The sequence below is a fragment of the Styela clava genome, chromosome 13 (genome assembly GCF_964204865.1).
Source record: "Styela clava chromosome 13, kaStyClav1.hap1.2, whole genome shotgun sequence".
NCBI lineage: Eukaryota > Metazoa > Chordata > Ascidiacea > Stolidobranchia > Styelidae > Styela > Styela clava.
In genome coordinates, this window is record NC_135262.1 from 10,262,424 (window position 1) to 10,285,129 (window position 22,706).

Below are 22,706 nucleotides of genomic sequence, written 5' to 3' on the forward strand. Positions count from 1 at the left end.
TTTCTTATATAAATATTAATAAACTTAACTGCGTTGCCATATCAGATTACACATCTCGGGTTCAAAGTTCAAATCGCCAGAATCTGAATTTAATAAACTGGGTAGGCAATGCGGAACTTAGGATTCCGGTAGTAGTAGCTACATACACATCTTTAGATATCAGTGTGGCTGCTTGTAAACGGTCTTGTTCAGAGAGAAACCACTTGTAAACATCGTATAAACAAACGAAATAAATTAAATTTGTAGTTCAAGTTCACCTTCGTATTTCAAGCATCTCCAGTTTTCAGGAAGATTTTCAGCGCAAAAGTCTTTTGTTTCTTCTTTCTCTTCAGTGTATCTTCTTTTTCTTTCTTTTTGATCGTCTTTAACAATCCACATCCCGGCGGTAATTCTTGAAACCCATTGAGTAACGTCAGATCCAAGATTTGATTTGACATTGATGGTACCGTTCTCATCCGATTGTACAAATTTTTCTTCAATTTTATCGTTCATATTCAGTGGAATCGAAGATGGTTTGATGGCGATTGTTACATTTTCGTTTACAGATGTTGGCATGGTCGTTACCCTTCCATATTCTGGTCTTGTTTTGTTTTCTTTGAGAGGTTTGTCGGTTTTATTGTTTTTACCGATACCATTTCCTTCCAATACACTCATCATGAAGCTGGATGTGTTGAAGTCTGGGCCAACGTTGATCCACAACATACCCCAAAACGTGTCGGACTTCATAAAATCGACATTTTTATAGCTATCCGTCCATTTTGATGCTGTTTTGAAGTATATCGGTATATCACGGGTGTGATTTGTTTCTGTTTCAGACATTCTGGGTAATACTAGACCAGGAACCGCATTTTCCGCGCAGCTCCTTACAGAAGCGCTGGTCACAGTACTGGACGATATCGCACTTTGTGCGAAATCAAAACTTTTGTTATAATTATCATAATAGCCTGGAATATCATCGGGCTTATTACCATGCTGCATTTCGGCGATGTTAGGCATATTGAATCCCCCATTCATTGTTGAAGCTCCAACCATTGAAGTTACAGATTGTTGGAATTTTGAAATTGCTTCTGCCAACGTCATGTTTAGTGACATGCTAGAGGCATTCAGGGTTCTCTTTAAAGTCGTGCAGATATCAGTTCCATCAGCTTTTATTTCTTCCGTAAAAGGTATCTCAAACATTTCATCAGCTTCAGGCATTTCTTTTTCCTTCTCTTCCTTCATTTCATACTTGACCGATGCTGCCAAATTTTTTTGGGACGCGTTGCAAAATATGTCTACCAAGTTTTCTATCACATCAACAAGTTTTATAGTTCTGGTATAATTGGATAAGTTTTCTAAAATACAATCAGACAATGTTGCGTTTTGGTGCCGAGCGTGATCTGTGGAATTTAGAAATACTTTCGCATTGATGGCATCCCAGAGTTCCGTCGCAAATTTTAATACTGCAATATTCAGGTCGAGTGAGCTTTTCAGAACATCAGCATGCTTGTGAAATTCGGTAACAGGATCGATAAAATCACTTTGGCTACGAACAAAACTTGCAAGCTTTTCAGTCAAATCATTCTCATTCGATATAGATGCATAACTTTTCAGATTTTTGATCAAGGTTTCAAAATTGTTGACTGCAGTAGAAACAGATCTGGGAAATGAAAGCGCATCTCCCATAATCATTTTCAACGAGGTTAAAAAGTTATCGAATTCTTTCGAATATTTTTGTATAACCTTTGCAACCAGTCGGGGATTGTATGTTTTTGATTCTTCAGATGGGTAGCTCGCTTTAGATAGGTCGCTCGCTTCATATGAACCGCTAATAATCTTCATTAAACTAGAGAGCAATTCTTTTATACCGCCGACACCAGGTTTTAAGATTTCAGTATGAATATCATAAAAATCCATGATGGCATCTTTGAACTTCATATCATCCCTTATAAGATCTGAAATCATTGGCCTGGAATATTTTGAACTGTTTCCTGAAATCTGTATTAGCCTTTTAATCAGTTCCACAAAGTTTGTATAACTTAAGTAATGTTCCTTGTCTAGCCCTCTTTCGTTTTTCAGTGCTTGGAGAACAGTATCAAAAGTAACGTTACCGTTTGTATAGCGGTTTATTATATCGGCAAGCATTTGATCTTTATTTGCAATCGGTAAAGGTGTGATAGTCGGGTCACCGTTTCCTAATGCTTCAACTAGATGTTTGAGAAATTCCATCAATGAATGCCGTACATGTTCTTTGATACAGACAAATGTGGTAACATTAAGATCGAGTTTATGAATTTCAACCAAAAGACGCCTAAACGAATCCAGTTTTTCTGCATCACTGTTCCTTAGGCTTGCGTTATGCATTTTCTGAATAAATACGCGAAATCTAAGAGTTTTGTTTCTATTGTAATCACTACAATTGCTTGAAAATAAGGTGCCGTTCATTTGTTCAAGTAGCTTTGAGAATGAATGATTTCCTTGTGAAGCAGAAAATCGATTCAAAAATTTCAGAATCCTCTTTTCTATGTTCATTTTTGTACCGTTGCCCATAAACTCGTTCGTTTTGTTCACACAAGACATCACATTGGTAAGATTGAGATATTTCCCGGGTGAAAGTTTTTGAATAATTTTACCAATCTGGAGGGAAACGGATGGATTTGAGAAAAGCCGTGTTAAAAGATACAACATCGTTTTATTTTGCACCAAATCCGAATCATTCATCATTAACATGCAATTTGGAAAAGCAACAGCTGGAAGAGGATGTGTCTTTGAAGCATTCACTTTAAAGGGTAAGTGAAGTACACCCTGGTGCATCTGTCTTTTGAAAGCGTCAAAACTAGATGCCACGCCACTTTTTGGTTTCAAAAATGCCACGGGAAGAACTATCGGTCGATGAGAAAAATTCGCGTCACGAAGGTTCTCTTTCACGTACATTAGGCTGTCTTCATCGGTCACATTGTTTTTCTTTATGTCATAAAGAACGTACGGATGTCCGGAAATACCCTGTTTTAAGATTTGAGCCCCTGGAAATGCATGTTTCCACCAAGTGGAATCGTAACTACCAATGAATAGGGTGACAGGTCCAACCGCAATCTTGCGAACAAATTTTGGTTGTTGGCCACTAACACTCATGTTCATTTTTGTTCCTGTAAAGTTAAGACCAAGCGACATTCCTCCACTTCCAACCGATGGAATCCCTAGAATTGAGATGTAAATAAAGCAAGTGGTAGGTTGCACAGTAAGGGGTTTCGATACCCAAATGACTACAAATGAACATTTCTACAATATTGATAATGTCTTGCGGCACTCTTTTCTTCAAAATAGTCAAAATCCAAAAAGTCAAAATTTGAGTGATTACCGAATACGGGATGTTTCAACGTTTTTATTAGTTTCCCGGAGATTCAGTTGGCTGAAGATCTATTGCTAATAAATGCATCTCATTTACCCTCATTTCCTAAAATTATTCTTTGCCAATGCGCCTTCTTCAGTTGTCAATTATAGGTTAGGAATTTCAATTATTGCAATAGCCATGAAATCATCAAAACAAAATTTTACAATGTCATATTGATGCATCGATCATATTTAAGTAGATAAAATAGAGTGAACTACCTTGGCAATTGCAAGTAATACACCGTCTAACACGAGATATGTTATACGGGCATCCTTTCAAACAAGCTGCGAAGTTATCCGGACATATCGAGAAAATGTGAAGTTTATCATCCTTTTGTGCAGTCGCGTTTACAGCTTGAAGAATCGGGGGCTTGCTAGAGAACGTAAACAGAAATGCATGTTAAGTTTATAAAATACAAGAGACAAATTATCAAATTAATATGCACGAAGCCGAATAACTCACAGCCGTATAAAAGTAGTCAATGTGACCTACACAGAAATCTGATTATTCATATCAAAGTTACAAATCAAGCTCCCAACTGTAGTAAATTACATCAGCAACAGTAAACTTTTACTAGAGCTGCGAGTTCGAATGTAGGAATGTACGAATAAGGGATTGATTATAATCCAAATGGGCGAAAAAATAATGAGTATTTTATGTCAAGTACATAGAAATATTCTTTCTTACCCGGTCGCAAAATACGGTGGCTTAAAGTTATGCTCCTGCGACAGTGACGTTGAAACTAGAATACAGAAAAAAATATTGAACATTTTTTTTTGAAACGTGAAAAGTCGCAACATGGCATCACCACTTTGCTGTGATAACATATCAAATTTGGTGATCATGGTTACCAAGAAACAACGTACACTTATGGCATGTAAAAGATTTGTTTGAGTGACATAATCGGTATTAGTCACAATTTATTCTATAAATTAATTTTGAGGCTAGTTTATTTTTATTCAAGAATATATATAACTAATTTTATCCCACTATGACCTTCCATGAAATTCAATTATCATCTACTATTAAACTTTATACCATCGTGATCTAAATCTAAGGTGCTTAAAGACCTATAAATAAAGAAAGACTTACTCAGAACAAGTATCGTTATTGTCCCTAATAACACCAACGCCATGATGGAGTTGCGTCGAAGAGGACACTCTCTGGTCTAGTCTAGAGTTATTTGAATGCTGATTTAGGTGCTTTATCTAAATAAAAGTAATAATCTAGTAAAGGAAGTAAAAAAGCTTTGTATTTCGTTTAGTATCACGGTGCAGCGTGCCGATCACAGCGTGTATGATTCATACCGGTAGTCATTACTCCAAGCGAGTATTGTTATTTGAATGGCTGCAAATCCTGCTAGACCTCCTATCTATTTCACAGGCTAGTTAGAAATTTCTAAGCAGTAACATGATCTTTATACTTTCACTAAAATCCACCAAATCCCACAAACATATGGAACAAAGTCAGATTAGAAATTATGCGAAGTTTTTACATACATATTAAAAGCACATCCTAACGTTTTATTAACACATCAATTCATTGCGGCCTACTTTGTGGCTGTCGGGAGAACATTCACTCATATTTATATTTCAAATAACAATTCCTTGAATATAATGCCACTAATAATGTAAATTGTCTAAACAGTGCCTGTTTTTTTTTTATAGCCTAGCAGTGTAGACCTATGCTAGAGTTGATTGATATATATAATGATTTTATCATAAAATCTTTTTCGATCAAGGTTGCCGTTTATGATATTTCAATAATTCGACCACGCTCATGGCATCATGCTCGAAAAATGCAAACAACGCTATTTTACATCCATTATGTCCCACTCGCATAGGACTGTATTCCTTAATGCCCGACACGTTTTATAATTTAGCCTAGAAATATGAAAGCATACGTTCATTACCTATCTTTGTTCAACCAACAATAAAACTGCTATTTCAATAACGTACAAGTTTTCTTTTGTGATGCGAAAACATATCGTAACCATGTAATTATAGAATATTCAATTAATTTCACACAGAGTATTTCATTCATGATAGGACAGAAAACTCTTCTGTGTCACGCGAAGTAGACAATGGAAAATTGTACGAGTGACAGAAGTGCTCCAAACCAAAATTTCTTATTATTGGTAAACGTCCTTATATGTTTTACTTCTAATGATATGTCAACTGAACCGAATTTATTTCATGGTCGTTTCCACGACTCTTGAGCTCTGAAAACTTCTCCCCATAATTTACAATTGCCAAATTTTCGACGTTTATGTTGAGAGTGTTCTGGAGAGTCGGCGATTACAAACTGGGTTGCATTTATCACATGCGGCTGATTTTATGCTTGTCTATTGCAACGTTTGTGGATCAATTCTCGATTGTTGCAACTACATATAATGACAATTGAGAGTATTTTACTTTAGCCATTTTTCGGGAACACAACTGAAAATTGATAAATAACACGCAAAACATTGAAAACGAGACAAAGTTTAAAAACATTTCTAAATATCTGTCTGAGCGAAAGAAGTGTTTGAGCGGCTGCACAAATTGCAATTGTTATGTCATCGTTGACTTATTGACGATTGGTCATTGTTGTGGACATAAACAAGGAAATCGATGCTCGCGGAACACTCATTGCGATTGGAATAACAAAACTATGGGCGAGATAACTTCTGAACTTTTTGAAGCTAACAGAGAGGCAGTGATCCGCCGTATAATTAGGCTATATCTCTTTATCCTCCGACCATACATAGATATGAAATACCGAATTTAATAGTTCAGGAAACGGTGTCGCTTAGACTGGTTTATCGGTATTCCGAACGGTATACCTACCAATAAAAAATACCGGGCCAACGCAGTTACGCAAACGGACGGTTAGAAAATCCTGTCCCGCTCTATCTATGAAAACCGTTTTGAACCTGTTCTAACGGCTAGTCTTGCCAGAAATGTTTCTAACCACATCGCTTTCTCTTATAAAGCTGATTACTTTTTGAAATGCTGTTCAGATTATAGAACATTTCTGCGTTGGCCAACACTTTAAAATTAAAATTTTAGTCCACCATGGGCCAAACGAGTGTTAACTGCTTAGCCCAGTACAAACTAGTCGACACCAGTATATATAGTGAACTTTAAAATAGAAATGCGTTGTTTCTTCATGCACGGGGCAACCTGTACGCAGCGAGTACGTATGCCTATGCAACTTCCGTGTTACGTGGGTAGATAATAGATACAGTATAGTAGTATACACTCGAAGCAATAAAAAATTTTATTTTACCAAATGCGTCATAATGAAAATACAGAAGTTGTTTACAGACGGATAAAACCCGGAAACGTAAACAAAGCTGGCAAAACTTAGGAATTCGGTATAATTGGGGAATATCACCTGCAAAAGTAACGAGAGTGGGGAATTTTTGTGGCCGTGCGGACGCTGAATATGGATCACTCGAGGGAGTAAATAAAAATGATAACTTAATAAAAATGTGAATGCTGCTGGAATTTTGATTGCAACCGTCGATATATCGTAACATAATATATATAACATATCCTGTTCGTCGATTGGCGGGTCGCACTTCAAGTTCGGCACACACCTGCCATCACATCGCATGAATCTGTCTAAAGATTTAAACAAGCTGTCCATATGGCAGAGTGGCGTCTAACGAGAAGTTCATTAGCAGCGATTGAAAATTTACATACATCTGTATTCCTACGCTTAACAACTTTGCTAACATGTTCAGATACAACAATGACCAATACGGTACCGCACCCACGATTACGGTAGACCTCATGACAGAAAGCAATGGCTTAGCTCAGTTCTTCTAAAGAGCTTTGTTCGCAGTTCGTGTGACCAATCGGATTCTGGTAATTCAAGCGCACTACCCCTGGTTCAAAGCCTTAAGCGGACGATTATGCGCGGCGCGAGAGTAGTACCAGTCGTCGACGATGCAGGGTGGTTAAGGTAACAACCACTTGTCGGTTGCAGCTACATTTACTAGCAAAATCCACATTAGTTAAGTGGTAATCTATTGCGGTACACGACCAGCAGCGCTGGTAACGGAACCAACGAAGAACGCCTTGTTAAAACACGATTTAAGAGGCTTTATCCACTCTCCCCTCTATCGAATAGCTGTGTTGAGGCCGCTAAATAACAAATGAAATATTTATTGAAAAATATGTACAAAGCTATTGGCAGTGTTATTGTGTTAAGATGCAGTGCATTTGGCCCATATAAACAGAGTAATGGTGAGTTGAAAAAAAGGATTAAAAATAGTGGAAGAAATGAACAAACTAAAGCTAACTTCTGAATTCAAAAATTTTTAAAATATTGGATGATTGCCATTTAAAGATGTGGAAATATCGTTGGAAAAATGCTTCTAAAATGGTAAATCCATTTTTGCAGAAGATGATGAAAACATACAATAAAATTGCTAAAACGAAGTCAAAAACACAACAGCATTTGATCTCACGAATAAGTTTTCTTTTTTGACCTTCGAGATGATCTTTTTCCTGTGGTAGTAGATGATGATTTTTCAAGGTCATTAGATCTTGCTCCAGTATTTCTGGACGATGTCTCACCATTAGTTGGTGAAATCATAGTTTCAAAGTTAGAGTCTGATTCAGCGTAATTAGAGATCTCGTTCTCGATAGTCGAAGTTGCAACAATCAGATTAGAGCAAGAATCGAAAAGTTCGTGTTCTACAAATTCGACGCTGTGTCGTAGAATGCCAGTCAGTACAAATTCGTTTGTGACGACGCGGCAACCTGCTTTCACTGCTTTTGCACATGCTTTTTTGTCACTGGGTGTCGCAATGATCACTGTATTCGGAGTTATTTCTTCCCTGCCAGACGAAGGCATTCTTGGTAGGATTTTAGCCCCCGCACATAATAAAACTTGATGCATTTGATCGGGTGGTGGAGACACATTTCGCATCACAAAAACGTTGAAATTATGAAACAGTGGGAATTCACTCTCTCTTGCTTTATTTAAAGTTTCTCCTAGCTTGAATTTGTATTTTTCTTGCAAAAATTCACCATTTGGCAGTTGGAAATCTTCCTTCAATTCAAAATCTTCTTCAGGTAGAAATCTAAACGAATAAAAATTGAATATTCTAGTTAGATTCATACAAATAATTCAACACATTTAAGATACAGTACAACTAGTAACTACAGGTTACAAGACTCCGATTAGCCAAAATATTGTTGATCATATTCAACCTTAAACATATAAAATCATGATAACATACTACACAGCAAGTTAAATTAGGCCCCATGAACAGGCTCGCTAGTAGCAAAACAAGAGTTGGTAGGCTGTTTATTGGTCCCTGACACCCCTTCATGACTGGAAACGGGCATTATTGCGCTACATTTCCTGTTATCATGACATTTTATAACAACTTTGAGCTTCCGTTTTTTAAATTCAAGTTATTCATTACCATTACCAAATAACTGTTGCATATCGCAACATTGTTACGATTACACTATTCACTGTCGCATTATAAATGATACATTGCTCTAGTGATGATTGTCTATTTGTGAGTCATAAAAACTTAGTATTGATGCATGATTTAACTGTAGTGATGTTAATTCAACACAGTCAATCTAGATGTCTATACCAGCAACTGAGCTTTCAAATTCCTTCTCACAATCTTTTTTGAGTACTCCTGAAGTATGCGCACCAAGATGTCGCATAACCTGAACCATAAGCTGGTACACAACCTTAGTTCAGGTTGTGCGCCATCTTGGTGCGCATACTTCAGGGTGTCCCTTCTTTGCTCCATGAGTCAATATATTTGGCAAAATTAAAAAATATAATGGAATGGGGGTTAATTTCACTTCAAGTTTGCGAAGGAGTGAGTGAAATGTGGGAATAATAGGTTGGCACATCATGCTACGCTGTTGGGAATACGTTTGCCATTGCACCTATGATTACCCTGCACTGATTCAAATCCTGTAGGGAATTATTATGTGCAAGAGGATTGCTGGACTCTTCACCGTCGCATGAGGTTCAAGTAAATGCTGGTCAGTTACGGGCTTACGGCTTTCTTATTTCCATGCATCTGAAACAAATAACTATTCTATACCCAATATGGACTGGTAACCAGATGAGAGGCCGTGTTTCGCCATATGATTACGACGTTTAAACCCCTTTCCCCTCCTATGGTATTAATATGAAAATCCTGTCCTATTCTAAAAATAGAAATAGCTAAAATAAAAAAATGTCTACCTTTGTTGTTGTGAAGATGATCTCAACCATTCTAATGTTACAATATGTAATCCTTTTGTAAGAGCACATAAAAATTTGATCGTTCTTCTCATTTTATCTGTAACAAGGTGGGTACATTCACTGATATCTGTGACAAGAATTCCTCCGAGACTGACAACAATGCCTTCTGCAACATTGTCCAAAACACCTGACAAACGAAAGATGAGGAAAATAACATTTGGCAAAAAGGTTTTCAATTAGAGAAGACTGAAAATTAAAACCATATTTTTAACCATGTAATGTGTTTTCAGTAAAGTAAAAAGACACATTCTGGCAATCATCTGGGACTGGTTCTCGTATTCTAATATCCTTGAGTGTCAATGATAACCAACTTAGTTTCCCACGACTTCCCTTCCGCAGGAAAATTACTTATTTTATATATAATATTACCTATATTACCTTGTTTAATTACTTGTTGAAAAGATGGAATAAAACATCAGACATTTTCGTACTTCCAACTTTAATAGTTCTAATCACTAATATGACATAATGTGATCCTGTGAGCGCAATAGCATATCAGTTGAAGCGAGACTTAACCTCGGATTCAAATTCCACGACCTCCACCTCACTCAGGGTGTAATAAACTGAGTAGGCAGTGTTGAATCAGAAAAAACTCTGGTCGTTCAATTAAACAGGTCCTCGCATATCGTTAGATATCATTGGCGTGAATAAGCGTAATACTGAAAAAATAGCTCTGATGACTAATCAAACAGAATTCAATCAAGTGAAATAACAATTCTTAAATGTAAATAAATCTAGATAAGAGACAGAAGCTAACCTGTAAACATCACTTTAGGTTTTAATTTTTTAGGTCTGAGAGCCATTGCAACAGCATGTTGAAGATCGGAATCCACTGACGTTTCTGATTTCACCTTTTTAGCTAAAAAAGATTAAAATGTTTGAGATAGACCAAGCAAGATTAAAATGTTTGAGATAGACCAAGCATAGACCAAGTAATCAGAATAGCAATAACAACATAGGAAGAAAGAAGTATAAAGTGACCCAAAAAATAGAAACCATAAATTTCTTGATTACTTCTATGAAATGAAGAAACTTTATTCAAAACTTGAAACTCTTTTTGTGTATGATTGTACCATAGAGTTTGAGTAATCTAGTACGCTTTGCAAAAAATATGTTCCAAATAACATGGGTCAAGTGGGTTACATTTCTTTATGGTCTCCCTGTTAGATGGTTGAAGTTCAGGAAGAGGATGGGTTCATGGGTTCAACCCCCTATCTCAGGTGAACTAAACTTTGCCAGGCAAACAAACGTCAAAGAAGTTCAAATTCAAAAAGTTCAATTGTGAGCTGATCAATTGCAAAATATTTAAAACAAACCAGAACTTCTTTGTGATCTTTTTGCTGAAGATGTTGTAGAGTTAGATGAATTAGAAGACATTGAAGCATTTCTACGTTTTCTTTTTCCAACAACAGGTTTTGCAGATGCAGCAGGTTCAGGAGGCAAATTTATTGAAGATGTGGTTGATTCAGCAGTAACATTGCTATATATAGAAATTAAATAGTATTCTGATTCTTGAGTTATAAAAACGCATCTGGTTGCCATAGGCTTAAGGTTCATTTGCCAGGATGTTTAACTTGTGCATCAGCACAAATGCAGTTTTGCAGAGGCTGGACCCATAACTATGAAATAGAAGTTTCAAGTTTTAAAATTCAACTTTTCAATATACGAATCTTTCCTGAAACTTTCAAACTAATATTAGAAATTAAATTGAAAAAAAAAATTATAAATTAAAAAGGATTTTATTATTTGTTTGGAGTATTAAAAAAAATATATAAATGTAAAAGAAATAGATGTTTAGGAACTGAAGCCACTAACATTTCTGGTAGAGTTGGCTCCAGTTTTATGGTAAGCTTGGTTCAAGCTGCAACAAAATATCATAACTCCATGGCTCTGGCTTCCCACCAGAGGTATTACTCAATGGTACATAAATATGGGAACTACGGTCCTTGGAATGGCTATTGTATACAACAATACTCCTTATATAGATCCTTGAAATGTTACTGATAACAAAAATTGAGACTTTTTTCTCCATAGGATTATATATTGATTCCAAAATTCGAAGCTACAGTCGAACTATACTTCGGAAATAATCCATAACAAAAAACAAACAAATAGGTAAACCTTATGCAGAGATAAACAAAATGAATAATGCAAAACTTTGTACTTTGTCGAGTAAATACCACACAACGGTGGTATTAGTAGAATACTCCTTTAGCCGCAATGAGTTGAATAGAAAGATTTGATCTACAAATATTAAAGCGAAAGACTTCACCATCTAGTTTAATTTGTAATGGTTTAGCAGTTAAAATAGGCATATTATATTGTAATACCTCCTGAGTTAACCCTTCTTTCACATTATTGATATAGCTTTCAACTATTTAAAGAAACTGATTTACAATGGTAAGTAAGGGTTTTGGTTAGTTATCAAGTTTCTATCAGTGATACAGTTAATGTTGTGCCTCTGAAGAATATTACTTATTATATCATAAGAATTAAAACCACTCACAGAAAACTTGAGTCTTGTTAACAAAATGACTTAAACCAGACTCGATAGCCAAAAGAGATACCCAAAATTCAATTTTCAGAAAGTAAATCAAATAGCAAAAAATGCAATGAGATACAATATACCACACCAATGAACTTGAAAATTCATACAAGCTTGTTGCAGCAGTAACCCAAAATGCCTCATGTTGATGCAAATGAAAATGTTGTCAATACATGATTGAACCCTGGTTTGAGTTTTCAAAATAGCGTTGGTTTGATCATTGTCAATGAAATTCATTTGGGAAATGTACTATGAATTCGGTATTTTTATTGAATGCAGTGTCTCAAACTTCAAAATTAAGTAGGTATTGGACCTGACTAAGATGACTCTACCTGATTCACTCCCACGATTTGGGGGCTTGTACCTTACACTGTCTAAGATGCAAGGCCAAAAAAGTACACATACCGGTAGGTTGTATCAAGATGTTGTATCGATCTAGCAAGATAACATTTACCTGGTAACACACTCTTGTTTAACAGTTACATCATCCTGTTTTTTCTTTGCTCTTGCGCTTATTCTTCTATTAGAAGAGCTAGGTACTTCATCAACTATTTGATGACTTTTTGAAGCTCTTGTATTTCTGGTTTGTTTTGTTGTTATAGCCTCAAAAGCATCTGAAATATTTAAAAATAGAATTTACCATCTGCGCACATGCACCATTTAACTATTAGATTTTGCTTTGTAAATTGAACTGAAGGCTAAACTGTGGGTTATCATTTGTGCAAGTGCACCGCTTATTAACTATTAGATTTTAATGCCTAGTAAACTGAATTAAAGACTAAATTGTATAATCAATGTTTCAACACGATATGTTAAATTTCAACCGTAAAGGAGGCAATATTCAAAATTCTGAATTTCCCAGAGCTGGGTATTAAAATTTCAGACTCACAAAGTAATAAAAGAAGTCAAATAAGCATCAAGTTTACCAAGTGTTCTTAACAGTCTAATAAAGAAGGCTTGCATACCAATCAAATTTTTTATTAACCAGAGCCGGGAGTTAGAACCAAAAATTCTCTTTTGTTCAGGTTTGGGAGTTAAATGTAAACTTTCCTGGGCTCAGACTGGGTGATTGTTGAGATATAAATTGACTGTTAATTATGAACAAATCACTACTGGTTATAAGTTGAAATTTCCGCCGTTTATAAAATGGAATCTGTTTTTTTCCCATTTCCAATCATCCTACAATAACTAGATATACACAATGAGTAAAACTGGGCTAAGCATTGACCCTTGGTAACCACCATGGTCATGCAGAATGGAGTGTAACTGTAAGACTTATTCCCGTTGCTATAATATAGTATTAGTTTGTATGTGATTACCTTTTTCATTGATGTTGCTACATCCTGGTGCCTCTTTCTCCTCTATAAGTATGTCGCCATTTTCATCCTCTATGTTGTTTTCTGAAACTACTCCAGCAACTTTATTTTTATTTCTTGTTGCCCGGGTTGTTTTTTCCTTAATGACTTTTGAAGATGTTGGTAAATTGGCATTAATGTTTTCTTTGATTTCATCTTCTTTATTTCTTTGTTCACTATTCCTTGTTTTTCTACTGCTTTTTGTCGAAATGTCTGCAACACTCGACTTCACTTCAGCATTTTCATTTGTTAGACTATGGTTAGGTTCGTTCCCCACAGTTTCAATTTTTTCGGTTACAACCAAACAAGATTTTTTGGAAGGCCCAGTTTTATGGTTCGCAGAACTGCTACTTTCAGTAAATTCGGTCATAACAGCATCTTCAGAAATTGAAAAGGACGAAGATGGCTTTTCTATTGAAACTAGTTCCGAGTTCTTACTGAATTTGCCACCTCCAATACTTTCCTCCAACAGCACCTCATTGCTGCGTTTGGCGTTTATTTTGGAGCATGAATTTCTGGTTGTTCTTGTCCTAGGTTCAATAAAACTGCTACTTTCAGTAAATTCAGTCGATGCAGCCTTTTCAGAAACTGGCAAAGATGTTGATGGTCGCTCATTTGAGTTGTTGTTCAATATCACATCATTATTTTCTTTTGATTTTATTGTGTTTGAACGTGACTTTCTTGTGGTTCTTGTCATAGGTTCCACAAAACTGCTGCTTTCTGTAAATTCAGTCGATGCAGTGTTTCCAGAAACTGGCAAAGATGGAGACGGTTGCTCAATTGAGTCTGTCTTTGATTTGATCGCATCCTTACTGTATTTTCTATTTTCAGTATTTTCCGGTTCATTATTGTTCAATATCACTTCATCTTTTTCTTTTGATTCCGTTCTTTTAGACTGTGACTTTCTGGTAGTTCTTGTTTTTGGATTCACTGAACTGCCATCTTCAACAGATGTCAACGTAGTGTTTTCGGAAACGGTCATGGATGTAGATGGTTTTTCAGTTGCCTTCATTTCAGTTTTCTTTTTCGAATCAGATTTGAGAGATTTCTTTGTCTTTTTTTCTTCTTTCAAAGAAGACAATGTTTCAGTATTATCTTCTTTTCCTTTCGCTATACTAGCGTAATCTTTTCGTGAAGTCCTTCTCGATTTCCGTACAGGTTCTATAGGAGCATCACTTGTCAAGGCCGATGAAGCACTTCTAGAATTCTCTCTTCTGCTAATTTTGGGTTTAGTTTTATTATTAGTGGTGACAGGTTTAATTGCCGATTTTGTTTCAACATCCTCAACAGCATGTAAGACATCGTAGAGCTCAGAATGTGATTCCTCTTTGATATCATCTGAGTAAGATGATGGTTGTAAAACATATGATTGGGTTTCCATTTGATCATTTTGTTTTACTATACGATGCAGATTTATGTTTTTTTCTTCAGTAATTTCATCTTTTTGAAATGGGTTATTTTTAATGTATGTTGGAGTCGGCTCAATTTCCTCAGAATTTTCTGAATTTTTTGATTCAAAGCTGGTAGTCTGTATTATAGCATGAGATTGTGTCGGCGTAATATCATTTTCACATTCCTCTTTATTCATTACAATGGGAACTGATGACAATTTTTCAAGTACAGAATTAGAAGGGCAAATATATGACTGCGTCGCAGCCATAGCTTCGTCGTTATCTTGTTGACTATGACAGTTAGCAGAATCCATTTTCCTTTCATGTAGAACCAGATTTTTGTCAACAACAGGTTCCTCGATCAATAAAGAAGTCAAATTTTCAACTTCTACATTCGTACTTCCGTCTTTATAATCTAGCTTAAGAAAACTTTCTTTGACAACATTTTTATTCTCATCTATTACCACACTATCAGAAAAATCTCTTGAATTGCCCTGAATATCCTGATCACTCGTGAAAACTGTGTGATCGGTATCGCTATTCGTATCTTTTTTTGAAGCATTTGAAGGTAAATTTACATTGGAATGAACATTTGCTGGTTCAGCTTCAGAAGATTGCAAATCTGTACTTTTAGTTCCTTGTTGGCCTATCTCAGAAGAAGTTGATGCGGCAATATTTTCAGACATATCTACATCCATTTCATAAACCTGAGTTTCGCATTCATTGTCTTCTATTTTATCTAAATATGAAGGCGAAACGTCTTTAATTTCATCGTTTTCAGTGGCATCAAGATCATCAAAATCATAAACTTGTGTTTCCTGGTCATCAATATTCTCTTCTTCCAACAATTGATCTTTATGAGAACTTGATTGTATTTCGGACTCACCGTTAGAGTCATCTTTCTTTGGTGGGAGATTAATCTGCAAAGTAGCATCAGGTAATATGGTGCCTTCATTATTATTCTGTATTGAATTCTCCTTTGGTATAAGAAAATCATCATTCTCAGAATCAGGAACCTTAACGTTTGTTGATGGAACAATGGTATCTCCATTATAACTGTTTTCCTTGTTTATTTTCTGATTCGCTTCATTGGTCGTTGCAGTACATGCAACGCTTTCTCTGTTAGAAGATGCATTAAGAATGCGGTTAACCAGATTTTCATTTCCATTACTATCTGCTTGATCCACAGACGATATAGGATCAAGTGTTAGCTCTGTGTACATGGATGCATGCACAGTCGTCTCATTTGACCTAACTAAAGGTGGAGTAACATCATCGCTGTCGTTTTGCGGTTTATTTTTTTCTTTAGTAACTAGGGGTATGGTATCGAAGGGTTCTGTGTCTATTGTAACTTCCGAAAGACCACTCTGTTCATTTTTAATAACGGCCGCACTAAATCCGGAGTTTTCATCTGCACTGATAGTAGAGCTCTGTAACAATAAAGAATCGTTAGGTTGTATAGAATCATCTAATCTATCTTTAGTTGAAATTTCCATATTTTCATCTTCCTCTAAAGGTATTGTAGATTCTCCTACATCTTGAATAATAGAATCTCCTACATCTGGCATATGCTCCTGCTTTAGAACATCTAGCTCCTTTGCAGATAATTTTGTTGCAGACTTAGGGCTTTTCATGCATCCTGGAAATGCTTGTGTAGCCATGTTGAAGATCATAGAATCTACCATTCCTTCATCTTCTGCATCCTCATCTTCCTCTGAAACAAGATTGGCACCAAAACCTTGTGTTTCCATCATGCCTAAAGTGTCTTCCATATTCCGTGATGCACCTCCTGAGAATCCTTGGGTGCATAAGTCATCAAATGCATCACGCATCACTGGAGAAGAAGAATCATGATTCGATTCAATATTATCCTGTTCAACATCTTTAACACCTCCAGCTTCTTCCTCCATGCCTTCGGATGCAAGAGAATCCAAGTTAACAGATAAAATGGCTTCATCATCAGTGTCAGAGGAATGAGTAGAACCAGCTGGATTCTCTGCTTTAGAGGATGGTCCAGGAATGTCAATTTCGGGACATGGAGATGTCTTATTCTTGTTAGATGGAATCGAGAACATCTGTGTTTGAAGAGTATCCAGCTGAAAACAATAAATAAACATATAAAAAATGAATGCTTTGTGGCAGGCCTGCACAACTCAAATTACCCCGAGGGCCGCAAATCTGGAGGCACGGTGGGCCGCAAACTTTGCCACATACATATTTCACAAGATGAACCACAAATCAAAATAATATTGTGAAACAGTTAAATTTGATGAAACACTTTCATTACTGTGGAGCTTAAAAATATGGAGAATCTTATTTTCTTGAGTAAAAAACAAGGTACAGTATTTTTGCATATGAGATGGCAAATATGTATTTAGTGGTTCATCTACCTTGAAAACCTTCCCCTAATTTTCAATATTTCTTTTTTATTAGAATTAGATATTGCGTGTTGCAGTATAAACTGACTGCAGAAAAATATTTTACTCAGGTTCAGTTTTGTAAAATCGTCCCAAATATATGTATGACAATTTATTTAGTCGTATCTACCATAATTGGATATTTCCCTGTAGGCTGGACCGGGGCTACTCAACTGGCGGACCGCGGTCCGAACCTTTCGACTATTTAATTTGGACCGCATCTGCTTGTTTATTTCGGCAGCATAAGCATCGTTTTATAGTTTTAGATGATTTTTGATACCATTTACATACTTACACAGTGTGTCGTACTGGTACCAATTTGTGTCCATATTTGCGAGCCATTCATTACTCTTCTATTTAATTTAATATTGCATTTGAAGTTTCGTTTATTTAATGAAATAAATTTTCTATAATGTCCGACCCCGGTAATTTTGAATTTTCCCAAACGAGGTGAAAATAGTTAAGTAGCCCTGGGCTAGACAAACAATCCGTTTAGTGGCAATGAAAATTCCTTATGTTGCACTTTTTTGACTGTTAAATTACATTTTTCTACAAAATCTGCTCCAATTTATTTGAAATTTAAATAGCAAAATCTTTTGTGCAAGAATTTTTGCACCATTCATAAATGAAGGAATTGTTTTTTAAGTTGTAAATTTGAATCAAAAAACAAACTTCAGTTTCATAAACTGCTAGTTAAAAATAATGAGGCTATCAATAGGTTGTTAATATGCACTAATGGGTGTGAGATTGTATACAGATATTGTTTTAAGCGTGATTCAGTCTGAATACTGAGATATCTAAATCAGGGTTTCCCAATTTGGGGGGGAAGGGGTCGAGCGACGAATTTTAGGGGTCGCGAAGGGCACACCTATTTCACACAAAGATCGATATTTATTGAAACTAGTGCAAAACATTTCGATTATGATCAGAGTAGCGGCGCGCTTGCATAACAATGCCGACTTTGATTGTTAGACCCAAGAAGTGGCGTGCTTCCAAATCAACCGCGGGCCGCACAGAAGTATCCAGCGGGCTGTGTGTTTTGCAGGCCTACTTTATGGTCATGGCATATGCGTGGCTAGTTTTCATTGTATACAATAATGCACAAGCAGGTAATGGCAAATAACTTTGATATTGAACAACATTTTGAATGTCCGTACATACAGGCTCGATTACTGGCGCATTGCACAACTGTTAGGAAAATGCTTGGAATTGTACCTTTGATTACCATATGTGTAAGTTCTAATTCTGTTGAAAGATATGTGCGAATAATTTGCTGGTAACCTAGCCATAATAGGACGGTTCACGTAAGCAATGGTTAGTTACAGGCTTCAACATCCTCCATCATCAAGTCCACACAAAGAAAAATACTGTATTGCCCCAGGTGTATTTAGAATACACCTGCAATGCAGTATTAAAATTTTTCATGTACATGATGCTGCAGAGTGCAGACTGATGAAAGGCCGACTATATGCAAAAATTAATAGCAAGAATTGATTTTGGCGACGTCTGGTACACTCCAATGCAAGCCATAATAAGGATATAATTTTCATATCTATCCCAAGGTAAAGGGAAAGCCGACAAGATGACTTAATCTTCAGGCAAATCACAGCCTCCAGACCGGTTTCATGTAGATTTCAGGGGGATACCGAAATAGCAACCTAGTCACTTGCAGAAGCATGGAATTGATTGCGAAGAAAGCTGTAACTGACTTGTGTTACATGAACCATAACAATGAGAAGTACAGCAATTCTATCTCACATAATTATCACTGTGAGATTTGTGCCAAATAACCCACAATGGGGTACTCAAAAGTGTAATGGCAAGTGTGTTCCTAAGGCTTACAATGATGCGCTAAGCGTCATTGCATTTTCATGAAAAGAAAAACAAATTCTTACATCTTTTATCATTGACATTTCTTCATCTTCAGTGTCACTATCAGAAATATTATCGATATTAAGTTTCACAGAATCCTTGTTTTTATCATTAGTATCAGCAGAGACTTGAGAACTTTTTCCACTTGTCAACTCGATCGTATCAGCTTCATAAACATCTTCTGATACTAAATCGCCTTTCTGATTTGTGAAAGCTGCAATGGTTGCATTGTCTTCCATGTCTGGAAATCAAATCAAAATTGAAAGAAAGAAGTGTTTATCTGATGGCATAATACATTCTCCCATACGCTCCAAACGAGGCTCTCTGCAAGCAACCATAGATATCTTAACCAATAGTCCATCGTGCTTACGAATTATTGAGAACATTTGCATGAAAAATCAGAAATCTATTACAAAAATGCCAAAAACTACCAAAATATTAATAACAAGAGAGCTATGCTCAAATATAAGGACACGTAGCCCACATAATTTTGATGCTGTCATAGCAAAAAATATAATCTTTACCCAATGGAAATTTCAAAGCAATTGGTCAAGTAATCAAAGAGAAAAGCGAACAACATAATATTGAAACGATCGTTATGTCCACTACGTGTCCAACAATGAAAAGCAACAACTAAAGATACCAACCTGTGTCACTATCTTCATGATAATCTGTCTCATCATCGCTAGCATCACTGGCAGGCACATGAGAAACATTTGCGGGTAAATCAGCACCACCTGAAGTTGTTATTTGTCCATCATTTGACTGTAATAATATTTTAAATTGTTAGTAAAATGTAAACTTACTTTATGAAACTATATGTTAGCTGTGAGAGTATAATGAACAAAATATAACATTGTGCCAGTGTAAATTGATTGCAAATTTCAATTGTTTTTTTTTACAATGGCTGCTCTGAACAAGGCTCTGCGGAAGCAGTCATTGCCAGGTAAAAAGATAATATTAGTTTGAAAAGCCGGAAAACTTTTCTGTCCGGTATTGCCTGACCAATGTATTACATCCTGGCTACAGTGGTGGGGATGGGATTTGAACCCAAGATTTTAATCTGTGACGCCATCATAGCTAAGTCTAACGCTTTACATCCTGGCTACAGTGATGGGGATGGGATTTGAACCCAAGATTTTAATCTGTGATGCCATCATAGCAAAGTCTAACGCTTTATTAATAACCACTAGTCCTCCACCACCAAATTATGACAAAGTGAGTTTGTTAATACACAATTCAAATAAAAATGAATTTTGTGTTATATAGGAACCTCTATAGTAGTGGTTCTCAAACTTTCATTTATTTACGTTTCGTCCAGATATTTTCAACGCGTTTCTGGAATAAAGTATACATCTGCCTTGTTAGAAATTGATCTATTATTAATCTATAATAAACATTAAATAGGTACCGGTATATGAAACAAATCTATTAAGAATTTGTACCTGAGCCTTTTCTATGGTTTCATCCAAGTTAAATATTGGAAGTGGAGATGAAGTAGAAGCTGTTGCTTTTCCCTGAAATACAAAATTTAGTGTTAATTTGATATTTAGCAAATATTTTTTACTAATTTACATAGTTTAATACGGCTTTAGGGTTAAGTCCTGAAAGCATTAATGAGACTTGAGTTACAGTGTTTGAACTGAGCAGAATCTCGCTAATTCAACAAAGTGCAAACCAATTATTATTAGCCCTAGAAAAAAACAGATGATAGATATAGACAAAATAAACATTGAAATGCAAGATCTTAAATGTGCAGTTAATTGTTTTTGAACATATTCATATGCATTTGCTATGAACATGGCTCTAACGACTCAGCCATTGCAATCATCAACTTGATATCAACGTCGGAAACAAAGTTCCGACCAGCAATATCAGACATAAGTGACAATTGAAATATTCCAAAGATTTAGGCACAAGTAAAAAACGTGGGTTCAAACCCCATGCCCACCACCTCACCCAGAATGTAATAAATTAAGAAGGCAATGCTGACCTGGAAAAACTCCAGTCCTTTCAAACTATAGTAGCTCATCATCTAAAAGTGACAGCTTGGGCAGAGCCTTGTGAAGAGTGAATGGGTTATAAATGTGTCATATAAAAATGGCCTTCAAGTATTTCTGGCATTATAAAATCAGTGTGCTGTGCATAATTTTTGTCAACACCCCAAATTATGCCACAAAAAAGTGCTAAAATTTGCAAGATAATGGCTATATTACCCCTCGTCCATCTTGAAACAATTTTCATGATATTAAGCTGACAATTCACAGAAAAAGTAGCATCATTTACCGGGCAGTAAAAGACTAAATTGGATCATATTTTTTTTACAAAGACTAGAGTCTGTGAACCGTAAAATGACTTGTAAGCCAATATCGTGAAGGCAGTATTTTGAAAACCACACAATCGAGGGCAAATTAATCCTATAATGGAAGATAATTGCGCAATAAATCATAGGAAAAAAAGTATTGAGAAAAAAATGTGAAAATGTCATGAGGTTGACATATTGAAATATTAATGTATGTGGCTCTATCTTAGATCTGAATTACGCACGAGATTAAAGAAAACGACAATAAGTATAAAAAGAGCTTAAAATGATCTTGTGATGTTGATGACTAGTCATTAATATTTCATAAAAGAATTTTTCTTCCAAAAATGCAGATTACACAACAATAATACAATGTCACGCAACCTTGTTTATAGATCTATCTCTGATCACGAGAATTGGACTAGGATTCAAATTGGAATATATTATTATGGCGAAAATGACGTAAAAAACAAAACAAACATGATTCTGTACAGTTGAACTTTCATTTCTTACTGGTTGAATCTAACCCTTTCTCCCCATTGCATTTAGATGAAAGTATCAAATACAGAACAAGGCAGAAAAGGGTTAAAAATTGTACGCATATATATATATATATATATTTAGGTGAAGGACAAGAGTTACAGATCATTAAGATAAAAATTGGAATGAAAGACTATTGAGATTATCAAGTTAAATCACCTAAATAAACATGTAATTCACCAAGTCAGCATGACTGAGAGTGGGAAGATAGTAACGACAACTTCTTTCTAGTGTAAAGCCTTGTTCAGGATTGTAAGATGTAAAAAAGATACAGTTTGAATTACATTTCTGCATTTATTATACATGAAATAGAGATGGCCAAGTTTAAAATTGAATTTTAATAAGATTACATTGTAGAAAACCTAGCGTGCATATTAGCTTTTTTATACCATGTTTATTTCATGCCTTTCGCTCTGAACAAGGATTTGTACAAGCAGGTAAGGGGCTACTACTTTTAGAAGTACCTGTGCTAGGTGGTGTGCATGGGATTTGAACCTGTGACATGTAACTTGCAGATGTCAACAAAGTTAAGCCCGAAATGTTTTACCCGCTAGGCCATAGCACCCACGAATTTAATAAATGCCAATATCTCAGATATGTTTAGATGGAATTAATTTACAATTGTAATGTGATAAACC

The 22,706-nt window shown here is 35.8% G+C and overlaps 2 protein-coding genes across 2 annotated transcripts in view; both read right to left on the reverse strand.

Moving 5' to 3' along the window:
- Positions 1-4,592, reverse strand: part of LOC120333377 (uncharacterized) — a 31,691-nt gene extending 27,099 nt beyond the window's left edge. The window contains exons 1-4 of the mRNA XM_039400785.2: positions 4,463-4,592; positions 4,058-4,112; positions 3,589-3,743; positions 258-3,176 (exon numbers count right to left, since the gene is read on the reverse strand). Coding sequence (XP_039256719.2) covers positions 258-3,176; positions 3,589-3,743; positions 4,058-4,112; positions 4,463-4,505 — 3,172 coding nt within the window. The 5' untranslated portion in view covers positions 4,506-4,592. The remainder of the gene's footprint in view (positions 1-257; positions 3,177-3,588; positions 3,744-4,057; positions 4,113-4,462) is intronic.
- A 2,916-nt stretch (positions 4,593-7,508) lies between these two features.
- Positions 7,509-22,706, reverse strand: part of LOC120332153 (uncharacterized) — a 48,166-nt gene continuing 32,968 nt past the window's right edge. The window contains exons 8-16 of the mRNA XM_039399340.2: positions 20,672-20,743; positions 19,874-19,991; positions 19,250-19,467; positions 13,511-17,033; positions 12,646-12,805; positions 10,963-11,126; positions 10,404-10,505; positions 9,587-9,773; positions 7,509-8,447 (exon numbers count right to left, since the gene is read on the reverse strand). Of these exons, the coding sequence (XP_039255274.2) occupies positions 7,826-8,447; positions 9,587-9,773; positions 10,404-10,505; positions 10,963-11,126; positions 12,646-12,805; positions 13,511-17,033; positions 19,250-19,467; positions 19,874-19,991; positions 20,672-20,743 (5,166 nt within the window). The 3' untranslated portion in view covers positions 7,509-7,825. The remainder of the gene's footprint in view (positions 8,448-9,586; positions 9,774-10,403; positions 10,506-10,962; positions 11,127-12,645; positions 12,806-13,510; positions 17,034-19,249; positions 19,468-19,873; positions 19,992-20,671; positions 20,744-22,706) is intronic.